The sequence below is a fragment of the Canis lupus genome, chromosome 26, assembly GCF_003254725.2.
Source record: "Canis lupus dingo isolate Sandy chromosome 26, ASM325472v2, whole genome shotgun sequence".
NCBI classification, from domain to species: Eukaryota; Metazoa; Chordata; class Mammalia; order Carnivora; family Canidae; genus Canis; species Canis lupus.
Genome location: NC_064268.1, coordinates 20,273,620 through 20,288,487, shown reverse-complemented (window position 1 = coordinate 20,288,487; position 14,868 = coordinate 20,273,620). Strand labels below are relative to the sequence as shown.

General features: G+C 47.9%; 1 protein-coding gene across 8 annotated transcripts in view; it reads right to left on the bottom strand.

The window, feature by feature from the left end:
* SEZ6L (seizure related 6 homolog like) overlaps window positions 1–14,868 on the bottom strand; it is a 188,925-nt gene that overhangs the window by 55,856 nt on the left and 118,201 nt on the right. For 5 of the 8 annotated variants that reach the window (XM_049101498.1, XM_049101499.1, XM_049101500.1 and 2 more), the window contains exons 3-9: window positions 14,421–14,566; window positions 11,778–11,970; window positions 9,638–9,823; window positions 5,044–5,209; window positions 2,911–3,077; window positions 2,311–2,505; window positions 693–831 (exon numbers count right to left, since the gene is read on the bottom strand). In XM_049101498.1, the coding sequence (XP_048957455.1) occupies window positions 693–831; window positions 2,311–2,505; window positions 2,911–3,077; window positions 5,044–5,209; window positions 9,638–9,823; window positions 11,778–11,970; window positions 14,421–14,566 (1,192 nt within the window). The remainder of the gene's footprint in view (window positions 1–692; window positions 832–2,310; window positions 2,506–2,910; window positions 3,078–5,043; window positions 5,210–9,637; window positions 9,824–11,777; window positions 11,971–14,420; window positions 14,567–14,868) is intronic. The other 3 variants (XM_025474364.3, XM_025474365.3, XM_025474367.3) reach the window with 1 other exon arrangement.

Below are 14,868 nucleotides of genomic sequence, written 5' to 3'. Positions count from 1 at the left end.
TACAGCAGACGGCCACAGGGCCAGGCAACTCCGTCCGTTCTTCATGTAGCACTGGTTTCCTGAGTGCCTACTATGTGTCAGGCTCTGTGTTAGATCTGGGGACAGAGGTGCATCAGAGCAAGCCCTGACTACAAGGACTTCTGGGTCTGGTTGAGAGAGACAGATAAGAAAACAAACAGCTGCAGTACAGACAGTACGTGTGATACCTTCCCCCTCCTCCTGGCCACATCGGCTGTTCGGTCCTTCGCAAACACCGTGCTTGCTCTTGCCACAGGGCCTTTACACATTCTGTTCCTTTCAGATATATCCACTCCAACTCATTCGTTAGTTCTGAACTTCAGCATCGGATCCTCAGGGAAGGCTTTTCTGACCTTCCCCTTTGTATCAAACCCCCATTATAGGATCTCATAGCACCATTCACTTATCCTTACACTGTTCACCAAGGTTACAGTATGTCACTGTGGATGCATTTCTACCTTTAATGCCTGCTTCCTCCGCAGACCAAATTGCCTGGAGGCAAGGGGACTGTGTCTTTATGTGCATGATGTTTCTCCCACTGCTGGGACTCCAGCTCTTTGCACAGCCCCTGACACATAGTGGATGCTTCATTTACCCTGGCTGAAAGAACAAAGCAGGAGCAATCGCTTCCCCAATGGGGCTGGACTGGAGGTCCACCCGTCATGAACACTCACAACTGGATATCTAAGAAGATCCGTTTCTCCTCCCCTACGTGAATCTTCCAGATACAGTCTTCACCTTCCACGTACGGCTCTGGCCAGTTTGGGGACAGCACCACCCCAGCCACGGCAGAGAGCTCCCCACCACACATGGCTGTAGAAGACAGAGACAGACAGAGGCGGGCACGGGTTATTCATGAGGAAGCCAGTGCAGCGTGGCGGGTAAGAGCGTGGGCTATGACGTAGGACAGGCACGGCTCGCTGTGTACTGGGAACAGGTGCCTGCCCCTCAGGCGGTCCGTGCCTATGTGTGTGGGATGATCACATTAGGGCTGGCCGCCTGCCTCCTTTAGCTGAGGGCTGGCCAAGGGGGGGGGGGGGGCTAAGGGCGCTACAGTTCTCTCAGGATCAAGGACAGAGCTCAATGTTCTGGGTGATTCTGCAGCAGCCCCATGCTGGGGCAGGGTGGAGTAGTGGCTAATAGATGCTACGCTGCATTGAGGTGGACCTGAGTTCGAGTCTTGCCTCTGCCCTAACAGACTCGGCGGCGGCAAGGCATGCAATCTTGGGAGTCTCAGTTTCCTCCCTCTGTGAAGCTGCAGTAACAGTGCCATTGACTCCATTGGGGTTTTCTGGAGCTTAATTGAGCTCATGGGTGTCAAATGTAGCCTAGCACCTGGCACAAGGTAAGGTGAACATTACTGCCAAGGAGCCCAGCTCTGACCTGGAAGTAGGGATGTGGCTGTGCCTGGTGCCTGGCTCTTTAAATTCCACCCTGTTTACCGTTTTGGAAAGTTCTCAGTGTGGCAGAGGCCAAAGCACCAATGAATTCCGCTCTGTTAAACCAGCACATTTAATACAGGGATCAATCCCTCACCAGGACGAAGCTGTGATTTCACGCCAACCGCCATCCAGGTGGCGGCTGCCAGGAGCCAGGGATCTCTCCATCACACCACATGCTCCACACGCATCCAGGCTCGATGTGGCACTGAGTATGCGGAAAGAGGCAAGGCAGGGCAGGGCCCCGGGGAGCTCATGGAGATGAGGGCTCCACCCAGCCAATGCTGTCCCGAGGGGCTCAGACCACAGGTCTCTGAGAACAGAGACCCGAGTTCCATTTCCACCTCTGCCAGTTACCCTCAGTCTGTTCTTAGGATCACTTCACAGCTTCAGGTCCCTCACCTGTACATGGGGTCAGTACTACATACTTCGCAGGGTCATAGTGAGGATTAAATAAGATAAGGCACATGCAGCCCTTGGCAACTATTATTGACATCATCACTATTATTAATTAAACTTAGGACTGCCATGTGCGGTTGGCTGGGTTGCACGATGCACAAAAGTACATAGCAAGGGGGTACAGAGGAGCTGAAATCCATGCAGAGATCTTTTCACTAAGTTATGTACTAAGGGGTCTGTGCTTGGAGGAAGGGGCATCTTTAAAAATTTATCAATTTTGTAATTTGGACATGCAGCAAATCTGACCCAAAGGATAGTGAGCCCTGGAAAGGGTTCTAATGCTAAAATTGGTGTGTAAATTTGTGACATACTCTAAACCGGGCCCTTGGCCTTTTCATCTGAGGGGGTGGAGGTCCCTGAGGTGCCATGCGAGAAGGGCAATGGGGCCACTCACCTCTGCACAGGGGCTCTGTGTCATTCCAATATGGGTCCCGCACATTGATGCACTCGATAATGGCCGGACCCTGCTCCAGAGAGTGGCCGGGATCACAGGTAAACTCCACTATGGTTCCGATGTTATAGGTTGGGTCGGATGTGGTGAAATTCCCATTCTGAATGTAGGGCTCATAACAGTGGCCTTTCTCAAAGGCTAGGTTGGGGATACAAAATAGGGACAGCAGCTCAGATGAGGCAGGGGCTCCTGACAGTCCTCAATGTCAGAGGATAGGTTCCCTCTTGCTATTTAGGGAAGCCCCAAGGAAAATGGGCCCCAGACCCCAGGTTCCAATTCCAGCTGACATGCTGAGGGCATTTGGACCATTCACATCGCTTTTTGGGAACTCATTATTTTCATCTCGAGAATGGGAATACAAACCTCTGCCCTCCCAACCCTGCAGAGTCTGCCTTTGGAAGTCAAAGGGTCAGTCTGGCCTCTGGATCTCCCTCACCCTTAGGAGGTCAAATTTCTAGCCCCCAGGACCCAGCTCAGCTCCGTCATGCTTTCTCTGTGCCCACACCATCACCCAGGATGGGGGAGGCCCCTGGGGATCCTCACCCTCGAACCGGATGTTGAAGGCTGAGGCTGCTCGCGCCTGGTCGGAAGTGAACTCAATGCGGATGCTGTTGCCCTCGCTCAGCAGACCCTCAAAGGGGACACTCTCGGTTTGGAGGGAGTCATAGAGAAGAGCAGACTTATTGATCAGGCCACTGTAGACCATCATCCTGGTGGGTAAGGGTGGGGGGAAGGATAGGAGGATCACTGACACACAGCAACAGCAGGAGGCGTGTGCCATGAACACCGCCTCTGGAGCCTTACTCCCAGATGCAGATCCCGACTTTGCCCGTGACTTGCCCAGACAAGCCTTATGCAACTTGTTTCCTTTTCTTGTAGAATGCTTGTCCTAGACTCACGGATGGGTTCTGAAGTCGTAGGAAAAATGATGTGTGTGATGTAATGAACCAGACTAATTAATGGATACTAATTATTATTAGTAACTGGGAAGACGAGATTAATGGGCTGAAAGAGTAGTAGTCAGACAACCTGAGTCCCAACTCTGTAACCTTCTGAGCTGTGTGACTTTGGGCAAGGACACTTCACACCACTGTGCCTCTGTTTCTTCATCTATAAAAAGGATGAAATTATACCCACCTACATCAGAGTGTGAGAACTAGATAGAGGCCATGTGCATAACATGCAAAGGATGGAGGAGGTATACGAGTCAAATTTATTAAGCATTTGGCCCCTAAAAGGCTCTGTCTTTCAGTCTGATATTGTAAGAGCACAGTGTGTGGAGTCAGGAGTCCTGATTTTCTCTTCCCAATTCTCTTCCCAAGTCTCAGCACACCTTGGGCCTCAGTTTCTACAGCTATGAAAGGAGGGATCATCATTTTTACTGTTTACATTTTACATCATTTTACATTTTAGGTATTCATTTTTACTGTTATTAAAACCATTTGATACCTGACTCCTTGCTAGTCTTGGTATTTTTAAAGAAAGTATGCAAAAACGGGGAAAGAAGCGGTATATAGATTAGATACATTTCTTTTATGGAGTCATAAACAGGCATTTTTAATCCTCTGAGGGTTTTTTTTTTTTTTTTTACTGGGACTCATAAAAAGGGTTTATCTTATGCTGCCCAGATGAATTTCTAATATTACCAAAATATATAAATGTTGAAGCCATGGTTTGTTCATTTTTCCATGTGTCCACTGTGGCTAGGATGAGGACAGGGCTGCCTTCCCACACAAAGTCTCTGAGAATCAGTTAGTTCAACCAGCTCAAAGTGTGGCAGACAGTGCTGGGGAGTTAGTGTGTCCAGGAGCATCCCATCCAATGATAGATGGGTGGTGGTGGTGGATAAGTACCCCAGATCCCACCCCCTCCAAAAGGACCGCTCTGAGTCATACTCAATACAGTTTCCCAGAGGCCTCCGGTGGACAGAACCCCAGCTGCTCCCCACAGTCACCTGCTCACTAACGCACACCGTGTTGATTCCTTTCCCTTTCCAACCCAATGTCCCATGCCTCTACCTGTGCTTCCTAGGATTTGCTCCCAAATGAGTGACTTTCCCTAACATCCTTGTCCCCATGTCTGTTTTTAAGAGAATACACCCTAAGGCAGCAGGTCTAGTTTTCTAGAACATTCGAGAATATTCTAGCATAAAGCCATAGAATATGAAAACTTTAAGGGATTCTATGTGTATTACTTAGAGTCTACAGACATGCTCTTGCTTAGGTATTGCCTTGCAACGTCTCCCTAGTTCCTTCATGGGTACAAGTCTAGTGTTTCCACTTCAATTTCCTATTGAACAGGAAATCAAGTCTTGCTACTTCTCTCTGGTTCTCCATGGAGCTTAGTACATGACTGGGCACAGAGCAGGTGCTCAGCAAATACTCCCTCCTTGTTAACTGCAAAAAGGGGCATGCAGGAGAAACAATGAGGTGGTGCAACACGGGGATCTGGATTCCCCTATCCTACCGTGTGACCTGGGGTGAGTCCCTTTCCCTCTCTATGTCTGAGTTTCCTTACCTGTAAAAGGAGGAGATTGGAGCTGATGGTGTCTAATACCTTGCCAACTTCCTCAGCCCTTCCTTTCTTGACCTCAATGAGCCATTTCCAGACTCCAGGTCCCCAGCCACACACTCTGGGAAGGAAGGAGGCTGCTGGGGTAAGTCCTCAGGGGCTTACCTGTCCTTGTCATGCAGTGACAGCCTCTCAAAATGTAAGTGCAGCTTCTGGCTCTCCGGAGCTTCGATTGTCCACACACAGAACTGGCTCCCATTGGCGTTTCCTGGGTAACTTGGGGAGAGGACCCGGCCGATGGTGGCGTTGTGCACAGCCCCTCCACAAGGGGCTGGGGGTGGAAATGGGGGGGTTATCATGAGAGGAGACACAGAGAAAGAGATTCCCACCCCAACCCCTTGGTGGGGGGCAATAGGATGGGAAGAGGGAGACATGATAAAGGCCTCTTGTCTTGGACGAGGTTCATTCTATTTTATCGGAAACCTCATTCCCTGGCTGGAACCACCCACCTGTGTGTTCCATGATAGAGAACAACCATGATTTAAGGATTCTTTCATCGTGCTGGCTGTGCCCTGATTCTTCACTATAAGATGGTAATCAAAGACATAAATAGTCCTCAAAAGTAGAAATACACTTTTAGTATTTAGTAAGCACTAAAAATGCAGACTCACTAATAATAAATGAAAAGCGAATCTAGATTGTATTCTATTTTCATCCACCTGACCAGTCAAGGCAAAAAGCAGCCATAACTTGCCAGATGGGGAAGGTGGTGGGAAATGGGTGCTCTCAGTCATAACTGGTTAGAATGCAAATTGCTATGACCTTTCAGGAGAGCAATTTGGAGAAATATCTAGAAAATATGTTCCCAAACTCTGACCTAGTCATTAAAGTTCTGGGAATTTACACTAAAAAGAAGATTTGGAGATTTTCACCAAGATTTATGAATGAGGGTGTTCACCACGGACGTGCTTCTAAGAGCAAAAAAAAGAGAAGCAACATGTTTGTCCACTCACAGCTGTTCGGTGAAATAAATGCACTTCGTTCATCTGCTATTAAAAATCACGTTCTTGAAGATTACTTGCCACTATAGAAAAGTGCTCCCTATATTTTAAGTGGGGAAAATAAACCAAGTCACAAAATGGTCCTGCCATACCTATTTCAATGAGTTATTTGCAAAAAATCTATTGAGACCATAAATATAAAAGTGATTTGCTTCTATCTTTACACTTTTGAATTTCTTTTTTTTTTAATTTATTTATTTATTTATTTATGATAGTCACATAGAGAGAGAGAGAGAGAGAGAGAGGCAGAGACACAGGCAGAGGGAGAAGCAGGCTCCATGCACCGGGAGCCTGACGTGGGATTCGATCCGGGGTTTCCAGGATCGCGCCCTGGGCCAAAGGCAGGCGCCAAACCGCTGCGCCACCCAGGGATCCCTTTTTTTTTTTTTTTTAATTTTTTTTTAAAATTTATTTATGATAGTCACATAGAGAGAGAGAGAGAGAGGCAGAGACACAGGCAGAGGGAGAAGCACACTTTTGAATTTCTTGAAAAAATTTTTTTACCAGAGCATTTATTACTTCTATCATAAAAAATCTAATAAAGAGATATTAAGAAAATGATTTGTGAACTGAAAGGAGATAGACAAATGTGAGGAATTATTTTTAGGAGATACTTGGATCTCATTAAATGTTTGTTGAATGACTACATAACTAATAAAGACTTGCTAGGGGTGAAAAAGATAGCTAGCTCTCTGCTGTGCTCCGGATTCTGCTGATTTACAGCAAAGATGTTGCCAAGAAGCCCCCTCCCCATCCCCCAACACCCATACTTCTTTCAGAACCATGAACAGAGGTCTGTGTGTGTGTGTGTGTGTGTGTGTGTGTCTGTGTGCCTTTCTCTATCTCTCTCCCAACCCCCTTCTTGTCCTAAAGAGGAGGTTTAAATCCGCCTGTACCACTCACCTGCTACTGACTAGAACAAGTCACAGAAACTCTGTGAACCTCGAGTTCACTATAAAAGGGTGATAATGATTCCACGCAGCTTACAGGGCTGTGGTGAGAAATCAATGAAATGACGCATATAGGGAACTTGGCACCCTCCTTGGCACAGTACAAGTGCTCAAAACATAGCCAGCATTGTTGTCCTATGGCTCCAGAGCTGAGGAGACCGAGGACACCGTCCCTGGTGGGGGGCACTGGCCACCTGTCCTCTCCAAGCTGCTGCTCATCTGCTGCCTCTCTGCTCCCCTTCCTCGCCTTATTAAGCCAAGTGATGGCTCTGTTTGGCTTCAATTTGCCAGCCGTGGCTCCCCATCCATCTTTCTTAGCACAAATTGAGGCTTAATTCCTCTCTGATTTCACACATAGATAAAAATTAACGTGAAAGAGGCACAGAGACCAACTGCCCTATGGTTTGGATTTTTCCCTTTTGTTAAAAGCAAAGAAGAAAAATTCTGAAGGGCCTTAGGGGAACAATACTGCAACAATCAAATCTCAGAATGTGTCATCAGGCCTCATTTGCTTTTGGATTCCATTGACTGAATGCCTGGAGGAAGGAATAATTTATTATTATTCCCAGTATTCTCCTTGTATGTGGCTTGTGCCCTGGCACATAGTAGGTGCTCAGTTATTACAAGCACTCTATGCTGTCCTGACCACCATCAGAACTTCTGAGAATCTAATAGGGTTTTGCTCTCTTGATAGCTAAGTATGGTTAAGGTTATGCCTAGCAGTACAGGGACCGTGGGGTATAACCTAGAGCTTCTCAATCTATAACATGTACATAAATCACACAGGGGCATATTAAAATGTAGATTCTGATTCACTTGGTCATGTAGGGGGCCCAGGATTATGCATCTGAATAATCTCACTGGTCTGTAGACCATGCTTTGAGAAAAACGGCTCAGGAGAGAAGAGCTCTGGACTTGTTTCAATTTGTTGGGTGACTTTGGGCAAGTGGCTTCAACTCGATAAGCCTTTGTTCCTTATCTGTAAAATGGAGGTAATGGTTCTCATCAAGTAGGATTGCTGTGAAGGGGGGCCCTGGGTGGCTCTGCGGTGAGTGTCTGCCTTTGGCTCAGATTGTGATCCCAGAATCCTGGGATCGAGTCCTGCATTGAGGTCCCTGCATGGAGTCTGCTTCTCTCTCTGCTTGTGTCTCTGCCCCTGTCTCTGTGTCTCTCATGAGTAAAAAAAAAAAAAAAAAAAAAAAAAAAAAAAAAAATGATTGCTGTGAACACCTATGGCAGCCCTGGCAGTGTCCCAGGATTTGTTAACTGGGTTCAAAATGTGGCAGCAGGCTCACCAAAAGCACAGAAGAGTGTGAAGCACTCTTCACAAAAAAGAAAAATAGATAAATTACACTTTGTCAAAATGAAAAGCTTTTCTGCATTGGAGGACACTATCAAGAAGTAAAGAAACATGGGTTGCCTGGGTGGCTCAGTTGGTTGAGCGCTCGACTCTTGGTTTTGGGTTTAGGTCATGATCTCAGGGTCTCAGGGTCCTGGGATGGAGCCCTGAGTCAGGTTCTGTGCTCACTGTGGAGCCTGCTTGAGACATTCTCTCCCTCTGCCTCTCCCCCTGCTCATGCACATGCGTGCTCTCTCTCTAAAATAAATTAATTAATTTAAAAAAATTAAGTGTAAAAACAACCCACTGATTGGGGTAAGATATTTGCAAATCATATCTCTGATAAGGATCTAATATCCAGAATATATAAAGAACTCTTACAAGTCAACAATAAAAAGACAAATAACAAATTAAAGAAAAAAAAAGCAGGCAAAGCACTTGAATAGATGCTTCTCTTAGAAGATCTACAAATGGCCAAGAAGCACAGGAAAGCTGCTCAGCGCCATTAGCCATCAGGGAAATGCAAATCAAAACCACAACGAGAAAGCGTCTCACCCACCACCACGGCTAGAATCATAGAAAGAAAATGTGCAAAATAATAAGTGCTGGTGAGGATGTGGAGAAATTGGAACTGTCCTACATGGCAGGTAGGAAAGCCAAATGGTGCAGCCTCTAGGGAAAACAGTTTGACGGTTCCTTAAAAAGCTAAACAGAGAATTACCCTATGACCCAGTGATTCCACTCCTGAGTATGGACCCAGGAGAAATGAAAACATACGTCCCCACAAAAACTGGTACAAAAGTGTTCACAGCAGCATTATTCTTAATTGCCAAAAAGGGGGAAAAACTCTAGCGTCCACCAATGAATAAACGGATAAAATGGGGGCACAGCTGCACAATGGCATATTGCTCAGTCATAAAAAGGAACAAAATACTGACCCAATGCTATGACATGAATGAATTTTGGATACACATGATCCTGAGTGAAAGAAGCCAGTTACAAAAGACCATGTATCGTTTGATCCCATTTACACGAAATGTCCAGAATAGGCAAATCTGTCTATACAGGAAGCATGTTGGTGGCTGCCAAGGGTTGTGGGGGAGGGGAAAATGGGGAGTGAGTGCAAGTGGGTGCAAGGTTTCCTTTTGGGGGTGATGAAGATGTTCTGAAACTACAGAGTGGTGATGGTTGCATGACACTGCAGATGTGCTAAATGTCACTAATGTTAATTTTAGGTTATGTGTATTTTTTCACAGACTAAAGATTTCAATGACAGTTGTCATCCGTCTTGGGGGCGATCTTCTCCCCTGGGCTGAGTGCCTATCCCTAAGGTCAGTCTAATGACCTGGGGTTGGTCTCTCTCCTGTGAGTGGACTATCCGTGTCTGATCCGGTGAGGTTGGAGTGTACCTGAACAGATGGGCTCCTGGCTGCTCCAGTGGGGCTTGGAGGCATTAATGCAAGTCAGCGTCTTGGCACCCTGGAGCTCATAACCCAGGTGGCAGTGGAAGTGGGCCACCCCACCCGAGTGCAGGTCCATCACTGTGACATCCCCATAGTCGGGCCGGCGGGGAAAATTGCAGCTCAGCATGAAGGCTGGAAGAAACGTAAAGGCGGACAGTCATCCCTCAGGAGCGGGGAGAGGAAGAACGTGACCCACATCCCGGGAGCCAATTTGTGCTGAGGAGAAAAGATGAGGCCCCTGGGGACTCCAGAGTGCTGGAGGTGGTATTTTTGTGACTCTCGTTGATCATATGATGCTGAGACTGTCAGATTGGCACTTTTTCTGGGCTCCAAGGTCCCCATCCTGCCTAACCAGAGACCACAGGTTTGGGGTGAAAAAAACGAGTTCCCCATACCTCATGTGAGCCTCTCTCCACGTGGACACAGAATGGCCTTCTCCTTGGGCACAGGAGGGGCAGGATGACCCAGGTAGATTTAATCCTACCAGTTTGAACATCTCCAGTTTGTTAAAAATGCACACTCTTGGACTGGAGCTAGGACAAGCAGCTCTTCAGGAAATGCCAAAGGATAGGACAGCTTGAAAATAATGTCCTGGTGCATACAGGCTTGGCCTTTGGAGGAGACCAATGTGGGTTTATGTTCTTCCTCTATCACTTCGAAACTATGTGACCTCGAGAAAGGGACACAGTGCCCTGAACTTGGCTCTCCTCATCTTTCCAGTGGAGTCGACAATTGTCTCTACCTCACCGATGGCAGTAAGGATTAAATAGGAAATGCCAAGGAAGAGCCTCCTTAGCCCAATATCTAGTTGGGAGCGGCAGAATGCTCTAGGTGGCCATGCTGAGCTCCTCAATTTTCCCAAGAAGATGGGAAATCCATACTAGCTGGACCTTTGGACTGCATGGTCTGACCACCCCCACTGCATAAGGTATCAGTTATCCCAGAATGCATGGGAGGATTACATCCAACCCAAGGGCCCGACAAGCTGTTTTTTTAACCCCCATTCTGTAAGGGACAAAGACAGTAGCGAGTGGTCTTGGTATTGGAAGGTGGTAATGAAACAGGTCCTCTCAGACACTCATCCGCCTGTTTCAGAGACATCCAAGGGGGAAAGTTGCAAGTGAACTGGTTTCCCAGATGTTCGGCCAGTTGGATGCCAACGTGCATGGTGCCAAATATCCAGATGTGTGAGGGTGGACTCCACTTTCTATGCAGATATCTGGCAGGTGCACAGGGGGTGCTCCTGGCTCAGGGAAGTAAGCTGAGGTCCTGGGAAGGACTAGGGGGGTGGGGAGGTTGGATGTGAGGGGGAGAGAGAGAAAGCCAGCCAGAAGGAAGGGAGTAGGGAGGGAGGGAAAGAAGAGAGGGAAAAGAAGAAGTCAAAGAGACAAGAAAAGAGGGAGGGACAGAGAAGGAGGAGGAAGGAAGTGAGAGCAAAGAGCAATAAAGCAAGAGAGGAGTCTCAGAAACAGACAAAAAGGAAAGCAAGAAACATTGCAGAAGAAATGGGAGAGAGCAGGACCCCTGGGTGGGGGGGCTGAGGCTCTTTACCAGAAGTCCATGGACTCCCCCGGGATTCATTTATGGAATTCAGGAGCCATGGACCCGAATGGGAAAACGTGGCTTGCTGGTTTCCATTTACCTTTAACGGAACTGTGCTATTTCCTTCAATCACATATGTAGGCAACAGAACGTGACATCGTCACCAAGAGGAATCACAGATATTTTCATATCATAGTAGATATCTTGACATATTTCTTATGTTCTTCAGTACTTTTAAATTACAGCAATTATCAGAACTGCTGGGGGGGAGATTATTATTTAATGCACTAATAAAAAGAGCACACAGGTTATGGTATCACAGATTAAAACAATATTTTGACAACTGTAATTCAATCTGCCTGGTTTCCTTTTTAATTGTCTAGGTTTTGTTTTGTGCTTTTAAACACATTATTCTGAGAAGGGATCCAGAGGTTTTACCAAACTGTCGGAGGGCTCCCTGACACAAAGTTTGAGAATGCTTGGCTCCAGGGGGAAACTGAGGCAGACAGCTTATTAGACCTCATTAGCCTTTGTGCGAGCTTACCCTGGTAGTGCAGCTGGAAGGTCCCGAGGGCATCGTCCTGGAAGGTCCGGAAGTAGACAGAGATGGTGTTGGTGGGACTTCGGATAACCTGTCCCTCTACTAGGAGAGTCTGGTTGGCCAGAACAGTCAGGGTGGGACCGTCCACCCCGCGGATGGAGAGCAGCTCGCCGTCAGACAGGTTCACGCTCTTCACCTGGGGATGGGGGTGGGCAGACAGAGAGAAACTCTGAGTTGTGTTTGAGACCGGGCCCTTCCAGGCCGTGCGGCTCCCAGGGCAGCACCCCTAGCGGACCCCGGTATTGCCAGCACAGCAGTCCTCAGCCAGCCCCTGGTCAAGGGGACAGATGGGCTCCCTTGGAAACCTCTGCAGCCCTGGAAACATCTAGGCTCCCCTCATCTCCCCAAAGGCTGAGGGACCAGAGCGAACCCAAGCTGCAAGACAGACGTAGGTACTGCAAAAATCTGTAAGTGTCCATGGAGGAGTCCTGTGAGAGAGCCTCCTGTACCCTGACAGCTGAGGTACACTCTCCTAGAGATGGGGGAGGGGAGGAAGGGCTTGATCAGTTTGTGCCTGAGGCCCAAACTCCAAGAGGACAGAACGAGGCATCCCACCAGAATGTAAGCTCCATGAAGGTAGGCATTTTTCCTCCATTCGTCCTGTGTCCCCAGTGCCCAGAATAGTGTTTGGCACATAGCAGGTGCTCAATAAATATTTATGTAGGTTGAAATCATTCTTCCTCTTTCTGTAAGAACTGGCAAGGGGAAGTGGGGGACTCATTTCCAGGGCATTCTCAGGGCCACTCTCATGCTATAAAACAGTAGCTCTAATTGCAGAACTTCCACAAGGAACTGTGTACTTGATTTTCCAAGCCCATTTTCTAGGTTTGGAGGAGAAAGAGGGGGACCACTTTAGTTGTGCATAAAGATATGCAAATGGAATAGGGCTGAGTGGGGCCCTTTGTCAGTTCCCAGTGGCCTGTTTGGGTTTTCATGCCTCTTCTAGTGGCCTCACCCATGAGCACTTCCTCTTTGGGATCATATACTCTTTGATGAACTCCTACTCATTCACCAAAGCCCCAAAGAAATTGCTCTTCTCCATGAGACCTTCCCTGACTACCAAGGAGCTTGCCCATCTCTCCAACGTGATGCTACAACATCCCCTATAAACACCCACTAGAGACCTTTTCACATGGCATCCTAATGTCTTCCAAGTGTGTCTGTCTCAATCATAAGGGGAGGTACTGCATCACTTTGCACACCACCATATCCTCCAGTGTAAACAGCCGTGACTGGTACCAGCAGGTGCTCAGTGAAGGAGTTCCATGCCCGGTAAAGAGCTTCATATGGTGTTAGACACAGGGTGGAAGGAAACGGTGCAGCGAGTGCTGGCTTCAGATGAACTACAACTTTCCTCCAGTTTATTTTCATTCCACGAATGCTAACGAAATACCTACTATGTGCCCCACACTGTGCTGAGCTCTGGGGGCTGCAAAGACCACAGGTTCTGCTGCCAAGGGGCTTACCTTTTATGGGAAAAAACTTCCCTAAAGTTCTGGTTAGGTCACAACCAACCCAGCTCAAAAACTTTTGATGGCTCTTTATTGTCCATTAGAAAAAGGTACATATCCAGACCTCTAACCCTGGCCTGGAAGGACCTGCCACCACGTGGTGCCACCTTTCTTTTCCAACTATACTCCCCCGCCTCTCCTGGGGGGCAGTAAACTGGACTGCTCCCCACTCCCAGGCACCCACCCTCCTTGTTCTATTTTTTAAAAATGGGGGTGGGGGAGTCAGTTGAGGAAGGAACTAGGTTGAGGGTAATTGGTAACATAACTGAGCTAGGCTCTGGCTGGCTGTTCTCTGTGCACTGTCATATTTATACCACCCTGAAAATGTGTAAAGTCGTAGCATTATCATCTCTATTTTACTGATGGGGAGACTGAGGCTCAGGGAGGTAAAATCCTTTCTTCAGAGGCACACAGATTTCACTGGTAGAGCTGGGACTTAAACCCGGATGTCTGAGCTCTATGCCACTCTTGTTTTTCCATTCGTAGTTTACAGGCAAAGGTCTATGAATTATATGAGCTGGTGGGGCTTGCGCACGTGAGTATGTGCATGTGTGTGTGTGTGTACGTGTGTGTGTGTACGTGTGTGTGTGTGTGTGTGTGTGGTGCTCGGTATAAGAGGGCTTTCCGGGATCCCTGGGTGGTGCAGCGGTTTAGCGCCTGCCTCTGGCTCGGGGCGCGACCTGGAGGCCCGGGATCGAATCCCACGTCAGGCTCCTGGTGCATGGAGCCTGCTTCTCCCTCTGCCTGTGTCTCTGCCTCTCTCTCTCCCTCTCTCTGTGACTATCATAAATAAATAAAAATTAAAAATTAAAAAAAATAAGAGGGCTTTCCTTCTGAGTATAATGCCCCATGCTTTATTAGCAGATCCTCTTCTTCCATGTACGCCAAGCTATTTCAGCTGTGCCCTGAGTTGGGAACTCCTATGCATTCAACAAAGCCCAGCTCCAGTTGCCCTGCTTAGGTCAAAGAAGGCACCAATTTGGTTAGGATGATAGCAGTAAGCCTGAGTCATACAACCCTTCAGAGACTTCCTGCTGGAAGAGGTAGGCACTGTAGAGCACCCTTCTGCAGTTACCTGGAGCTCCACACCGTAGCCAGTGTAGACCGTCACGTTGTACGTACACTCCAGGAAGCTGTTGAGGGGCAGTGGTGGGTAGTCGCTGGAGTCGATGTACCCTTCAGGATCGGAGAAGCTCACGCTGCAGGGAGCTGGAGGAAGCGCTTTAATTAGGACACAGAGGACAGCTCTGATGTCATGTCTCAGATGGGCTGCAGGGTGGCACCAGGCCCCTGGGACCCCTGTATTCTCATGTCCCCGGCCCTCCCATTGCTGGTAACAATGGTTTTTCAGTTCCAGAACCAACCTGATAGTCAAAACTGCAATAGCTGACCCAGAATGATTACTTACTGCCTACCGCTAGGCACCATTCTAACCCATGCATGGGGCCGACCCCCATCATCCTTGGGGGGCCGGAAATTTCACCCCCATTTTAGAGATACTTAAACCAAAACTCGGAGGGAGC